Source organism: Vulpes lagopus, chromosome 8 (assembly GCF_018345385.1).
Source record: "Vulpes lagopus strain Blue_001 chromosome 8, ASM1834538v1, whole genome shotgun sequence".
Lineage (NCBI taxonomy): Eukaryota > Metazoa > Chordata > Mammalia > Carnivora > Canidae > Vulpes > Vulpes lagopus.
The window spans coordinates 106,148,424-106,164,262 of record NC_054831.1 but is presented as its reverse complement, the minus strand read 5'-3'; the positions used below and the strand labels follow the sequence as shown (position 1 = coordinate 106,164,262).

At 48.6% G+C, this 15,839-nt stretch overlaps 1 protein-coding gene across 13 annotated transcripts in view; it reads right to left on the bottom strand.

Annotated features, from left to right (window-relative positions):
• Positions 1-7,358: 7,358 nt before the first annotated feature.
• ARHGEF28 (Rho guanine nucleotide exchange factor 28) overlaps positions 7,359-15,839 on the bottom strand; it is a 297,631-nt gene continuing 289,150 nt past the window's right edge. For all 13 annotated transcript variants that reach the window (XM_041765582.1, XM_041765581.1, XM_041765584.1 and 10 more), the window contains one exon: positions 7,359-7,696. In XM_041765582.1, coding sequence (XP_041621516.1) covers positions 7,533-7,696 — 164 coding nt within the window. In that variant the 3' untranslated portion in view covers positions 7,359-7,532. The remainder of the gene's footprint in view (positions 7,697-15,839) is intronic.

Sequence of the window (15,839 nt, the reverse complement as noted above, 5' to 3'; positions counted from 1 at the left end):
GACTGCTTTGCCTCTGATCGTCTCTATTTTTTTCCGCCTCTCTCACGTACACACATACTCTCCTTAATTACCAGCAGAAAACGGTGTATCCTGCACACTTCACAACATCTGTTCAGGCCTTAATTAATCCAACTCTCACGCGGTCTCCATGGCAACGATGCTTAACAGGCTCCGTCTCGGCATTCAAAAATCTTCCTGGAAGTGAAGGACTCGAAGTCTGGTCCTTATGAAAATGATTCCGCATTAATTTTGGTGTCAGAAAAAAAAAAATTTTGGTGTCAGGTAGAATGGGGATTTTGCGTGGAGGGTGTTCACTTGGGGAGACCACGTCCTATGATATCACGTTCCTCAGCACCATAGTAACATCAACTTCCTCTTAAAGACACGTTAAGAGGAACTTTCCAAGGGACTGCCGAGAAAAATCCCGTTACTACCTTGATGGGACAAGAAATTCTTGTGCTGCGGAAGATTCATGACCGCGGTCCTCCTGATGCAGCGTCCGGTTATTGTGTGTTGGGCAGTCAGAAGACACACGAGTGTTAAAAAAGAACCTCATCAGGAGGTGTGCTTCCTCAGCTTCTGTCTCGACAGAGCTTCATTAAAAGCCGATTGTCCTTTGCTGGCACCTGCCAACCTCTCACCCAAAGTGCAGCCTGCCAACAGCAGCGACGTGGGCTAAGACCTTCCAAGGAGGCCGCGAACGACGCCAAGGGAAATGTCAAGCACGTCGCTGAGAGTCCGTTCCAGCTCTGGGGCCCGCACAGATGTGGTCCTTCATACGGACTCTGTTTGTGTTTACATTTGAAGCTACTAGGGTAGAAAATTGTAAAAATAAGCGTTGGCAACTACCCAGAAAACCTGGCCAGGTGTTACACAGGATGTTGGAGGACGGGGGGGGGGGGGGGGGGGGGGGGGGGCAGGGGCAGAGGGGTAGTAGTAACGGAAGCAGAGAAGAGTGAAACCGGGCATTTAACCCTAAATGGCATTCGAGTCCACAGCACCCTCCATCATTAAATGCTTAACTTGAGCACGAATAGGAAGGGAACCATTTCTTGGAGTCCTAGCTCCTTCCTCCTTCATGGCTCCCTCCTCTGGATAAGCAAACCACCCAAAGGCGGCGGAGGAGGGAAAAGAAAAGAACTTAGACTCTTGCATAAGTAAAAATGCATTTTGGTAAACAAATCAGATCCCTGTTATGACATAAAAGGGATTAATCAACTGAGCCCCTGGACCACGAGAAGATCTCCCCAAACCTTCCCCGGGGGCTGGGACTCCGTGGAGCCTGGGTACATGGGCCCTGGGGACCGTTATCTCCAGGCTGCTGAGGGACAGAGCCAAGGAGAGCTGGGAGCTTGGAGGGGGGTGGGTTGGGGGGGAAGGAACCCTGTCCTATGAATACAAAAGGGATCATGGAGGGATGTGGGGTGGCAGCTCTTCCAGGAACAAGGGCCAGTTCCCTAACCTAACTAGGTAGTATCTACTTGAAAGGAGCAGGTAAAGTATAACCGTATTTTCTCAGCAAATTCATTCTCTGTTCTCCTGCAGTCTGTTCCGGACTCTGGGCTGCTGGCCGTACCCAAGACATCTGACCTTAAGGCCACCAGGGTCCAGTCAGCGGCCACCCTGGGCCTCGCAGCCAGGACGCTTATCAAGCCCCTGAACCACGGCCCTCCTTCACGCTCCTTACCCATAGCCACATCCCACGACCACCCTGAAGGGCCTGCTCTGAGCCCGCGAACCAGAGGCGAGCAAGTGGACTGCAAGTGGGATCAGGGTTCTCGCTCAGGTCCCGTCGCCTCTGACCTTAGATTTTGCAAACCCTCCTCCTGCTCGTCTCCCGTCCCTTCGAGGGTGCAGCTCTTGCTCCCCAAGGCAGGGTCCCCGGCTTTGACCCCAAGCGCCCTCCCGGCAGGAAATTGGCCTATGCAGCAGTGAGACCCACGCAGGCTCAGGCCTCTGCAGCGCCCACCTGCCGCCCACACCCGCATCCTGATTCACTTTTACACAACACACCTGCACAGCTTCACCCTGGTCCTTGCCCCCATTTCACACCTGAGCAAACTGAGCTCAGCAGCAAAGGCTGCAGAATTATACACGTGGTGAGACTGCACTCACGCGGGACGGCAGGAGCAGGTGCTCCTCGGAGCTCCGTGGGGTTCACCCGGGGACCTGGGGCAGGGGGTCCCCGACGACAGGAGCAGGTGCTCCTCGGGGCTCCGTGGGGTTCACCCGGGGACCTGGGAGGCTCTCCTGGCTGAACCCACGCCTGCTCACGGCCCCTCCGTCCGCCTCCGCCACACCGGGCAGAGGGACCCCGTGCACCGGGGGGCCCCAGGCCGGCGACGAGGACCCCAACTCCCCTCTTCCCGCGGACAAGGACGACCCCACGGCCACAGGGGCAGCGACTCCCGCGGGGAGCACCTGAAGCAGCGGAGCCGCGGGCGGGAGAACAACGCGGGGGCCCCGGGAGGACCCCAAGGTGCGGGCGCGGAGACGGGTCCCGGGGCGCCGGGCTTCGAACTCCCGCGGGGTCGGAGGGGGAGGGGGGGAGGGGTCGGGGAGGGAGTCGCCTGGGGCGCACGCGGACTCGCGCTTGCACTCTCATTGGCTCACCTTGCCGCGGGGGCGGGGCCTGCGGGGGTGGGGATCGAGGGGCGAGGCCTATGGGGAGGGCCTGGGGGTGGGGCCTGCGGGGCGGGGCGGGGCCTGCGGGGCGGGGCGGGGCCTGCGGGGCGGGGCGGGGGCCGGGGCCGGGGCGGGGCCTGGCCAGGTGCTTCCAGGGATGCAGGTGCGGCGGGCTGTGTCCTGAAGCCCCGCCCTCCATTTCGTCCTCCCGCAGGCGTCAGCGTCCAGGCGGGGGCCTGAGCCTGGGCCGCCCCTCTCTGGCTCCACCGCACCCGGATCTCCGATAGGCTGGCGTTGGCACAGCTGTGCCCAGGGTGCACCGTCGACCAGCCCGGTCTGGAGGCCGGGGCCACTTGCCCCCGGGGCCCAGGGGACTGTAACAATCAGAGAGAAGTTCTCGGTGGGCTGCCCCAACCCCGGGGCCCTGCACACACCTCGGGCTGAAACCCAGCAGCCCTTAGAAAGGGCCCCGTTTGCTCGCCCCTCAGGCCTAAGGGCCAGGCCTCGGTGTGGCGCACAGGTAGGGCCTGCAGAGGTGGGCTCAGGGAATTCAGGCCGGGCAACGCCATCTTTGCAACTGCCCGCTGCCTCCCTGCAGCTCGCAGGTCCCTCCCAGAAAGGGGCTTAGACACCGTCTGGAACTCTTGAGTGTCCCAACTGCCACCCTCCGTCACCTCCAGGTCACCTGGTCTGGTGACCCACAGGACTGCACCTGCCCGGCAGGGTTGTGGATATCTGCATCCTTCAAAAGCTGGTGTCTCAGGGTCTGGCTTCCAGTCAGCCTCAATCCAGGTGCTGAGATCCCCGCTTAGGGGCACTGTAAGGTCTGTGTGCCCTCAGCCACGCTGCAGACTGGGAGAGGGGGCTGTTTCATCTAATTCAAGGAAATCAACTCAGTCCGGCAAAACGGACTTACACAAAACGAGGAAACAGAAGAACATGAAAACGAGGAAACAGAAGAACATGTTCCAAATAAAAGAACAAGATGAAACCTCAGGGAAGGAAAAAAAAACCTTAATGAAATGGAGATAAGAAAACAAAGCAGGGCAGCCCCGGTGGCTCAGGGGTTTAGCGCTGCCTTCGGCTCAGGGCGTGATCCTGGGGTCCCAGGATGGAGTCCCACGTCAGGCTCCCTGCATGGAGCCTGCTTCTCCCTCTGCCTGGGTCTCTGCCTCTCTCTCTATATATATCTATCTCATGAATAAAATAAAATCTTTAAAAAAAAGAAAAAGAAAACAAAGCAGAAGAGCCAGTGTCTTTCCCCTCCCTTCCCTCTACTTAACTCTGCTTTGACTCATGAACATCATCAGTTTATCCCACCGAAGCACCCTGACACATTCTTCTGGACCCTTCTGGGTCCCCTTTCCTCTTGGTTTCTTGTGGCTTGGGATCCAGTAGGCAACATCCACTTGGGCAGAACCCAGTTGCTTCTATGGTAGAGGGGGGAGTGGAAGGGTGGGGGGTGACGGGGCGGCCTAGTCCTCCTTAACCTGGCTCTCCAAGGAACCCCATCAGTCAGCAAGGTGAGAGGCAAAAGCTTCCGTGTTTCCTCACAACTTGCACAAGAGTGTTTGAAAGAGGCGAAGGTAAGTGGATGTTCTCAGTGGACACCTTAGCCCCCAGAGGGGAGGAACTTGCTCTGCAGAACCTCCAAATGCATGCTCTGGTGTCCCTGGACTTTTGCTTGGGTTGCCCTCCTTGCTCCCGCTTCCTTTCCCGTCTCTAACTTGTTACTTATGCATCAAGTCTCAGGCACCTTCTACTCTGGGACAACTCCCTCCGCTGCAGGTACTCCTGGAGCCCAGTATCTTCCCATGAGCTCCCACGGCATGATGTCCTTCTCCGTACCTGTTCCCGTGTTTGGCTTCTCCAACAACCTGCAGGCTAATTCATCTTTGTTTTGCTCCTAGCAAACAATAAAATGGTTTGGCCTTTAGCAGACCGTCCACTGGCTACTGAATAAATGCGCCGAATGAAGCTTGTAGAGATGCAAGTAAGTCGAACGCTGACCTTAGGAGACCTTAGTCCAGCCTTATAATTAGCCCCCTCCAGGCATTCAGCATCTCTACTCGTGCTCTCGGGCTGTGCAGCCAGGATCCGCCTGAGGATTGGCACCGGGCTGAGCAATTATTAAATGATTATTTAATGATTTAATAGTAGCTAGCATATACTGACAGCTATGCCCCAGGCTGTGTTCTAAGCACACTCGTGTGTGCAGCATTCGTGTCTCACAGTTCTGTAAGGTAATCGTCCCTCTTCCGTGGTGAAGACTTGGAGGCCTAGGGAGGTGACGCGACACCCCGGGGACAACAGCGAGGGAGGACCTGACTCCAAAGCCCACGCTCCCTGCTTCTGTGCCTCCCTCCCTCTCTCTCTCTCTCTCTCTCTGTCTCTCGGGGAAAGACAGAGAAGCTGACTAACCACTCAGGCGGATCCTGAGCTTGAAAGGCCCCCTGAGGTCACGGGAAAGAATCTGTCCTCCTCCTTACTCCTTTACCCGCCATCCCAGGACTTCACTGCACTCCCCTTTCGGCTTAGCGTGGCTCCAGCCGCTCGGAGCACCCGCTCTCCCTCTGCGACAGGGCTTCGGCCCCTTCCCACCAAGCAGGGCCCCACGAGCGGCTGGAGGGGGTTGCAAGGCTCCGGCGACGGGACATCCTGATGGCTGATGGCACGTCGCAGGGCTGGACTGCAAGTGGGGCGGCCATGAGCGCACGCAGCCTGCGGAGGACAGAGCAACGGCGTGGCTGTCCTTCCCACAACCGATCTCCAAAGGGATGAATGTTTCCTCTAAGCTCTTCAGTTGGCAAGAAGAGTAAATCCTTTCCAGGAAACTTATTTGCGACGCTGCAAAATAGGGTGGTCTTCTCCCGGGACTGGGGAGTTTGTGTTGGAACCACAGGGCGACCTCCACTGCAACCGGAGCCCCGTGTGGTGAGGACACAGTGCAAAGGGAGACGTCCTCAAGGAGCCTTTTCAGCTTCTCTTCTGCTGCCAAGTCATAATCTTAAATAAGACAGTTACCAAGAGGAACCCATGATGCAGATAGCTCAAGAGATGCTCCTGCTTCCCCATGGTAGCTGCACCAAGACTCAAAGTCTGCAGGCCTGGAAATCAACTGAGCACATGCGTTTTTAAAGAACTGTGTGGGGATTCTGAACCTCTATTTGTGTCATCACGTACGGATATTTCCACATCCAATGCCGGGGGAAAGGGAGGATATTTATAGTTATATAAATATAGTTATAGTTATCCTATCCTATAACTTATAGTTATCCTATAACTATAGGATTTAGACTGAAATATCGGTCTGTTCCTTACTCAAGGGATATAGGATTCTGGACAAGGCTTTGTTGGAAAGAGAGCGGGAAGACAGGTCTTTTTCTTTAGATGCCTTTAGGAATGGAAGATACGTCTCATAATTCAGGAGTTCAGCTTGGAGGTGAAGTGATTGACTAAAATTTTAATAAGCTATACCCATTCTTGAAGATTAGACTCTTAATTTGTTATTATGATTGTGACCAAGATGGCCAGAGGCAGCAAGAGTCAGAGTACTCCCAACAAAGGCTCTTTTTTTTTCCCCCAAAGGCTCTTAAACCAAGATTTGACTTGCCAACAGGAAAATATAAAGTAGGTATTCAACTGGCCAGACAATGGAATCTGGGTGAAATTTTTTCCCTTCCTATCACAGCTCCCTCCTGGTGAGTGCTGCAATTCCGGGTGAATTTAGTCCTCCTTGATTTTCACTTTCAGTAAGGGGAGGGAGTGTTCGCGTGAGAAATGTCTATTTCCCTATGGTCTTACATAATGTTAAAGTGTTCAAATAGCGAGGTGAAAGATATTTTTTTGTCTCGGAGCAAAACATACAAATATTTCTGAAGAACAAACTGAAAAAATTTCCTGGTTTATTTTCTTACAGCGAGACCCATATTGCTCTGAAGGCCAGATGTGCCAGTTTTCCCTTGTGAAACAGCACATACAGTCAGCAGGCTTCACCCAGAAAGCAGTTTGGATTTTGTCCTTCAAGAACCGCAGGGCAGGGGTCCTTCTGGGGAGTGGTAGTTGTTCTTGCTCTCCACCGTGGGAGGGAAGCTGGGCACTACTGAAGCTTCACTATTTACATCAAAATGGCCTGGCTGGAGCTGTGTTGAAGGATGTTGCTCAATTGTGGCTTGAAGACCAACCAGCATTAGATTAGGACCAAGAAATTGAGCATGTGGCCCAGGTCCTAAGAGTCCAGATTATGTCCACAGCAGAGTAGTTGCCCAGTTGGAACTGGTAGGTGCCCAGACAGGACATGTTGGCCACATGGGGACTACGACAGATCACCACCAGGAGAGGACCCCTTTCACTTCCCCAAGAGAACTTAGCACGTTAAAACAAAACAAAACAAAAAAACAAACAAACAAAAAAAACCATCCAGCCAAGAAAAGGCCTTTCCCACATGCTCCTCTGCCTTTTAGGGCCTTGAGGCCATTCTCCCTAATCAGCTGCTGTGTTGGGAAAGCTTGCCCATCATGAATATCACTCTTTCCAACCAGATTGCTTCTTCTAGATCTTTAAAAAAAAAAAAAAAAAAAATTCCCAAACCAGGTGATCCAGTAGAAAATGCAATATGGGATTTTACTCTAGAGTCATAACAACTCTGAAAATATTTCTGCTTATTCAAGTTAATTTCTCCACCAGAAATCTGAAATTAGGTGTGATAAGTTAATGATTATACAAACAAGAACTGCTTTCAATAATTTAATTGGACTCATGCCCAAAGAATGTACTTGCATGAAATATTAAATATTACTTGTAAAGCAATTTGGACACAGTCACACAAACATCAGGAAAAGAAAAAAATTATTCTTCACAAAATGCCAGTGTTTTGTTTTGTCTGGAAAAAAAAATTGACCACACAATTAGAGGTAAACGATATTTTCTTCAGCCGCGTCTCCGGTCTCTGCATCTTGTCCGTTCCGCGTCCGTAGGTTGTGCGCTGCTTCTGCCGCCCCCGTCTGCAGCCGGGAGCCGCATGCACTGGGCTCTGGGGGGGCCGGGGGCCCCGGGCGAGGGGTGCACAGGCCTGCAACAGACAGACGCACAGGTCAGGGGGGGCAGCGCAAGGCCCGCACACGGGATGCTAGGCCCCGGGCCGTGGGGTCTGGCACACGGGGGCCGTGGGCTCCCAAGGGAGCGACAGCCTGCAGTGGCGGCAAGGGACCCAACGACTGCAGCACCGATGTGCTCGCTGGCGCCCAGGCCTCGTCTAGCTAAAAGCCTTGCAAGTAAGTGCAGGGTAGGCTCAAGTGGCCGGACACCTGTCCCCGTCTGCCGGCGGAAGCCGTGCCAGCGCCAAAGGGGCACCCCCTGCCCACAGGCCAAGGTCTGCCTCCGTGAGGGGGCCGGGTGCACCTGCATGGCACCTGGCCCCGGGTCCCCAGGGCCCCCTGAGCACCCCCCGACCTGCCTCTAGACGCCCGTTGTCCAGCAGCCTGGGCTGCAGGCCTCGGCAGGTGGCCGGGCCTCAGCTGTCGGGGCACCCGCTTGACCAGGGCAGGGGAGGGGACAGGGCTGGCGCCCTGGAGGAGGGAGGCTGCGGCCGCAAGCTTCTGCCGCCAGCCAGCCCGGGGCTCCGGGCGCCCTCACCCGCCACTCGCCTGCAGCACATGCCCTATGGCCTCCACGGACACGCGAAACTGGCAGTGCCATGTGACCAGCGACGCTGGCGACCTGGGCCCTCCTGACCCGGAGGCTCAGCTGTGAGGCCGGAGAGCAGCACCCCACACGGCTGTCCCCGGGGCCGGCAGACACCAGTCGCCGCAGGAGCCGGAGCCAGCAGGGGAGGTGGCCCGGGACGAGGGGAGCCTGGACCCACAGCTCTGTGCTAAGCCAGGCCTCCCCGACTCCAGATGCCAGTGGGACATCGGAAAATCCATCTACGTTTGGGTGACTTGATTTTACTGAACCCCGATTCCAAATCCTGTCCCTCAGATTCTGGGAAGCCACTAACTACTGCTATTTTCATGACTGAGGATGCCTCCACTCCCCTCGTGCCCAGAACTGGGCCCGAGAACTGTGGGTCTTTACTGACATCACTCTTTAAGCCTCAAAATGTTGCAACCCACATTTTACAGTTTGGGGAATGGAGGCTCAGGCCACTTCAAGCCCTCCCCCAACATCGTGCAAGCTAGATCTGAACTCAAGAGCATTGCCACTTGCTCATGGGATCAAGATTCTCACGATTCTCGTTCTCACGGTGATGGAAATGGTTTGACCATCTTTCCTAAATGAATAGAGACCTTGAATGTCTAGTGCTTCTCCTCGCTAAGTACCACATTTTGAAGAGTCACTTAGCAAAAACGAAATTCAGAAAAAGACATAGCAAGCTCCTAAAAACACACACAATTATTATCAAAATTACAAAGCTCCCTCATCAGGCAAACACGAACCGCCCCCGGCACCCCCTTGTCTACGAGGGCAGCACACAGCAATCCACAAGGCCCTCCACTATCATAGCACATCTGGAGACGAAGAGTGCCTGTTTGTGGTCACAACACACATTCATGCTTCCAACTCCTGTCCCCAGCCATTGAATGAATAAAGCCATTTAACTTCTAAGAAACCAATATTCCCAGTTTCACTACTCATGTTTAGTATCACACAACCTGAAACACACGCACAGCTCCAGGTCTCCGTCTGGCGGAGGGGGCCGGCCGGAGCCACCACAGTGCTACCTCGTGGCCAACAGAGCGTCCAGCCACATGACACGAAATACCACACGGAGAACGAACAACTATCCACTGAATGAGGTGGCTGAGGGGCGACTGGTGACAAACGTGACAATACCAGGCCCGATGAAGCCCTTAATCCACGTAAGTCTCCTTCCTCTGGGGCGTGAAACATGGAGCAGAAACCCCGAGACACCGGGGAGTCTGGATCTGGTGAGTCCTCCTACTGGTTTCAAGGAAGGCATCCTCAAAACGAGCCGAAGGACCACATGTAGATCAGGATTCTTTTATCTTAAGTTAAACTGTAGGCTCTGGTTTAGGAAGAAAGAGACCCAAGAATAAACAGGGGAGGTGTAGTTGGCAATCGTGTGTGTGTGTGTGTGTGTGTGTGTGTGTGTGTGAAGGGGTGCAGATGTTTACTGAGAACTTCTTGAGATAAGAAGAAAAACACAGAAGAAGAAGATCTCTCGGTGAGAAACAGCTTGCTCGGCCTTCGAGTGACGGACTCGCGTTGTTCTCCCAGATGGGTGACTAGAGGTTGTCGGGGTGTGTATGCCTGAGGGGAGCTCGGTCTCCTCCTCCGTGTTCTTCCTTGGTTTCCACCCTAACTCTTTAGGCAAGGTCAGACAACCTTCTTTGAAATTAGAAACCCTTCCACGATTTCTGATTTTGTTATTCCATTTCAACCCTGAAAGAACCCCAGCACAGCAACTGTATACTTTCTTAAGGTCAGCCACCTTTTTCCACACTTCTTACCCTAGAGAATATGATCATCATATGGAACTCTAAACTGGAAAAACATTTGTTAAAACAAAACCTCACTGATTCAAAAAGCAGAATTCTTGAGGAACAAAAAATCATCCAATATTGTGATCAAAATCCCTATAAATTGCTGGACATAAAAATGCCTCAATTTTAAATAAGCAAAGATGTATGAATTTAACAGAAACAGAATTTGGTCAACCATAAAGCAAATGCTATTACAAGGAAACAAAACTACAAACTGGAAGGAAACTTTCAATCTAGTGTCTCAATAGAACTTTTCCTCTTACTTAACCTAAAAGATATAATGTGATCTTTACCATACTTCTGGAAACTAAACACAAGGAACATTATTAACCTTAAAATAAAGACAAATAGGCTAAAATACATAGAAAACCCAAGGCCTTGCTAAACCAAGTGGAGAAATAAAATCTTGGTGCAGGATTTCTTCTACTGGACTGAACTTTTTTCCACACCCTACAACTTCATCCTTAAGAAGAAATCTCCTTAGACCCACTGTCCATGAATGAAGTTTTTTTAGAATTCTAAGTACCCACATTTTGGCTGGTACTACTCTTTCTCCCATGAGTAGGGCTAGAAAGCACCCATTCTACCAAGGACATGCCCTGCACCACGCACCGATAATCCACAGACCAGCTGGTTTCCTGAATCTCCCTATTCTTAGCCCTTAGTTGCAGCCTGTTGGTTGACATTTGGATTCACCACTTTCATCATTTGCTCACCTCGTATTGCCATTTTAGACTATTAGGGAAGAGAATTTGAGGTGTGGGATGGCTTGTCCTGAGAAATGGACACTAGCAAGATGCAAAATCAGCCTTCCCGCCATTGGCTCTCCACCATTAGTATTTTGAGCCAACCAAACTGGATTAAGACCAGCCTATAAACTCGAGGTGTACAGTGCAACCACGTGCCATATTGAAAGTGGACAAAGGGCCCCCTACGCTGACGGCTGAATGCAAACTGTGAACGACAAGGTAACCTCGGGCAAGTCATCTCTCCTCTTTGGGTTTCAGTTCACCAAGGAGTTTTGAAGTCACCATTCCAGCCACTTGAACTCCTCTACTGAAGGAGAATTTATACATCTGTGTTTTGGGTTATGATTCACCAAATAATCTGAGGGAACAACAAATGAATGTGTTTTATTATCTTTTTTAAATTTTTTAAAGATTTATTTATTTATGATAAACAGAGAGAGAGAGAGAGAGGCAGAGACACAGGCAGAGGGAGAAGCAGGCTCCATGCCAGGAGCCCGACGTGGGACTCGATCCCAGGACTCCAGGATCACACCCTGGGCTAAAGGCAGGCGCTAAACCACTGAGCCACCCAGGGATCCCCCAGTGAATGTGGTTTAACTCTTTATGTTCAAGAAATACAAATTTATCACCGTAGGTTGCATATAATGTTTTTAAGGTAATTTCCAGACATGGGTTCCGCCCCCTACCTTCATTCCTCTAACACCACCTAACTGCCGGAGCCCACAGAGTCCTCAGGGGACAGTCTTCGGAAAGCTACCTAACGAGAAAGTAATGCCTGCAGTCAAACCCAGCGCATGACCTGCCCATCAATGAACAGCAAGCTGAAGGAAACAGCGAGTTGCTTCCTAAGTTGCCATGAAGAAAAAGTTTGTGACAAGTCGGAAAGGGCTGTCCGTCATTTTAACATCAGCAATACTTGCCTTTCCTGGATTTTCTGGATGGAAACACATTCTCAATCATGGTATTTTTTAAGTCATATTTAAACTTAAAAGCACCAGTATAACTTTCATCATAAATATCAACGGTGGAGGTCCAGAACTTAACTCAACAGTATGGCCCCTGGCCAGGCACCAGCAGCCCAGTGCTGCAAAAAGCACACTGAGTCTACTGTTTAGATTGTTGATGATGCCCTGCTCAGTCCTCTGCGTCTCATCCCATTCCAGTCTCCCAAATAAAACTCACAAAACAGAGCTCTGAGTCTCTGGGTCTTGGCTCTGTTCTTGTTTACTTTAACGAAGTGTTCTGACTTGTGCTCCTTATTACTATATCCCCAGTGCATGTTCCAAAGATCAAAATTCACACTTCCCTAGAATAAACTCCACCTCAAAAATTTTTTGACTAATGTTCCAAGTCTGCAAAATAAGTTGTATTCCCTATTTAATGACTGATTCATGCTTATACTGTGAAACATTTAAAAAATCGTTTCCTGATGGCATCACTGGCAATCACTGTTTTTTCTCAGGAGCATTTTTCTTCTAATGGAAAACACTTCTTGTACGGAGCTTGAGGTATCTTCAGAGCAAAGGAAAAGTGGTCTGTGTCACTAATTCTGCTCAACTCCATTTTCCTCCGTGAGCCACAAAGAGGACGTGAGCCTCTGGCATGAAAATGAACCCAGATTTGGTGTCTGAGACCAATGATCTCAACTACTGTTATGATTCCGTTGCGACCCCTCATGTACCAATACCGCTCCTGCTCCCTGCCCTGGGGGGAGTGTGTGTGCACATGTGGTGCAGAAATTTGTAACCTATAAATGCAGAAATTTGTAACCTATGCTTGCAGAAATTTGTAACCTATAAAAGCAAACTTTTATAATTTTTCAAATTGTGACTGTTGTAGCTGGACTTTTTTTTCTTATCGGAGATTAATACATTTGGAATCGAATGTGAGTTAAATAGGTAACACTGACAAGAAAGCAGTTGAAGCAATCAATACAATGAAGATGAGATTATATTAACAGAAGACATGATACACCAAGCCTGTTATCTGATCTTGGATTTGCTCCCACTCTCTTTTCTCCCCATTAGGTACCAATGTTAAGGACTCATGACCTTAACGTTTAGCAAGCCCCATGGGAGGGTGGGGCAAGTGCTTCCACCTTCCTCCTCTTCTTTAGGATGCATTTCAAAGTGTTTCTCTAAACAAAATACCAGTAAGTGTTAAAGAGAAAAGAATACAAGAAAGTTGATGCAACTCTGGGTAAATCAAGTCTATTAAAAGATTCCTTAGAATGTTACAGGCTCCCCTGCATTATAAATCTCTGAGAGGGGAAAACGGTAAGTGGCATCCCCCAAACTCAGGGAGAGTTCTCTCACAGTGTGCTTGGCAGTGCTGTGTTCCATGTAACATACTTTGGGAAACGGTATACTAGAGAAAGATAAATATATTATAGATTAAGGAAGAGACAGTGAATGACCAAGATGCCACAATAAATCAGGGCAAGAAGTTGAAAATAAGTGAGGTTTTCCAAATTCAGAAACTCTTAACCCTGTATATAATGTCCTATGGTGGACCCAGGCAATAATCATCAGTGGCCACTAGAATTATCAGGATGGGGAACCTTATAATGCATGGACCAAGGTGACAGCATCTGAACTCATGGGACAATTATAATATCATAAAAAGGCAAACAGACATGGTAAGCCTATAAGACACAAGAGGAAATGTACAGTATGTATAATGTAGGAGATACGCAACACCATGTTTTTCATGTCAGAGAAGTATCTAGTCAAACATCAAATACCTATTCCCAACTATCCAGTTTACAGGAAATACAGAAGTAGAATAATATGTTAAACAACACTATAGAAAAGCAATCAGCAAAATTCAGAATGTAGGACGTTTAAACACACACACACACACACACACACACACACACACCCCTGCCCAGGGAGGAAAAATGTCATTTCAAAATATAAACAACTTAGTCTTTTCAAAAAAATTATGATTTTTTTAAAAGGGAGAAACTTTAGATTAAAAGAGATATACAAACCAAATGCAACATATGAAATTATTTGGATCCCGATTCAAACAATCCAAAGGGGGGGGGGGAACTGAAGAGAAATTCAAGGGCGGAGAGTATGATTTTAAGTAAAAAAGTTACATTTTTTTAGGTGTAATGATATTATGGTGATGTTTAAAGAAAAACAACATTCCTTGTCTTTTAAAGAAATATACTAAAGCATTTTGAGACGAAATCATAGGATATCTTAGATTTGCTTTAGGATAACCCAATGTTAGAGGGAGAAAAGAGCACCAATGAACCAAGATTGGCTTGTCTCAGTTTTGGTCATCATTAAAGCTGAGAGTTCATTAAATCATTCTATTTTTGTATACATTTGAAATGTTCCATGATACATTTTTAAAAGTCCATAGCCTTACATATATTTGGCCTATAAAATTATAAAGGGCTCTCTGTTATTCCAACATTGTAGCTTCTATACATCTGATAGAATTGGAATACTCTGGCAATAAATTAGAGTCTTCCTCTGGACGCAGAGTATGTTTAGATCAATTTTAATGCAACTGTATGACAAGTCGTTGGCAAATGTGTGTGTACAGGTTTATATCTATTTAGAAAGATTCATAGTTCATATGAATCTATTCCATAAAATAGATGAGGTTCATTTGGGTTTATAGCTACCCATAAAAAATGATACAGATTCAAGTGTGGCCCATTGCTTTTGCCTAGAAAATCTTACATCTCCTAAGTGAACTGTAATTCAGAAAAGATCTTTTATACCCTGTGTGTATTTGTTGGTGGTAATGAATTGGTAAGTAGCTCATGGAATTTAGATTCCTCTCCTTTAGCCTTTTGAGTTTGCCTAGAACTAAAAAGTGATATTTAAGAAATAGAAAATATTTAGTCAAATAATTTCAAAGTAAATTTCAGTTTTTAATAATATATATTGTCAAAGGAATTAGTGAATATGATTCAAAAATTTTATCTACTCAGGATACCTGGGTGGCTCAGCACTTGAGCATCTGCCTTCGGCCCAGGTCGTGACCCGGGGGTCCTGGGATCTAGTTCCCCATCGGGCTCCCTGCGTGGAGCCTGCTTCTCCCTCTGCCTGTGTCTCTGCCTCTTTCTGTGTCTCTCATGAATAAATAAACAAACAAATAAATCTTTTTTTAAAATTAGGGATATGCTAGGTGAATTAAAAAAAAATTAAGAGCATCTGGGTGCCTCACTTGGTTGAACCTCTGCCTCATGGTTTCAATTCAGGTCATGATCTCAGGGTAGTGGGATCAAACCCTGAGCTGAACTCTGTGCTCAGCTGGGCATCTCCCTGAAGATTCTCTTCCTCTGCCCCTCCCCCTACTCACTCTTGCTCTCAAATAAAATAAATAAATACTAAGAAGAAGAAAAAAAGAATCAACAGACTAGTAGGAGATTAAGGACAAGAAAATCTCCCAGAAACTATGTTTGTAATGGAAATCGAAAAAGCAGGAAAGTCAGAGGATCCAAGAGATCCAACACATAACCAGAAACAGGTCCAATAAGATAATAGAAAGCAGAAACAGATCTTTTTAAAAGGGAAATTTCCCAGTATCGAAGGAAATATCTCTAGATTGAAAGATCCTAATGAATAATCAGTAAAAATGGCTTTCGCGAAAGACTACACTAAGGCATATACTACAATTCATCCAGGAAGGGATAAAGAGAGAATTCTAAAGGCTCCCAAAATTAAGAACAGGTCACAGAAGTTTAGAAATAAGAATGGCACCCGATGTCTTAAGAGCAATCCAAGAAGAAGAATCAAATCCTTCAAAATTCTGTAGGAGAATAATTTTTGATCTAGAATTCTAAGCCTAGATATCTTACAAAAAACAAGTATGAATGTGGCAAAGATAAATTGAATGAAAAAGACATTTCAAATTAGTTAATTGGGAAAAATGTGCTTTCATGACCCCTTTGCTTAGGAAAGTTTGGGGATCCGCTCCACCAATTAAAGGAATA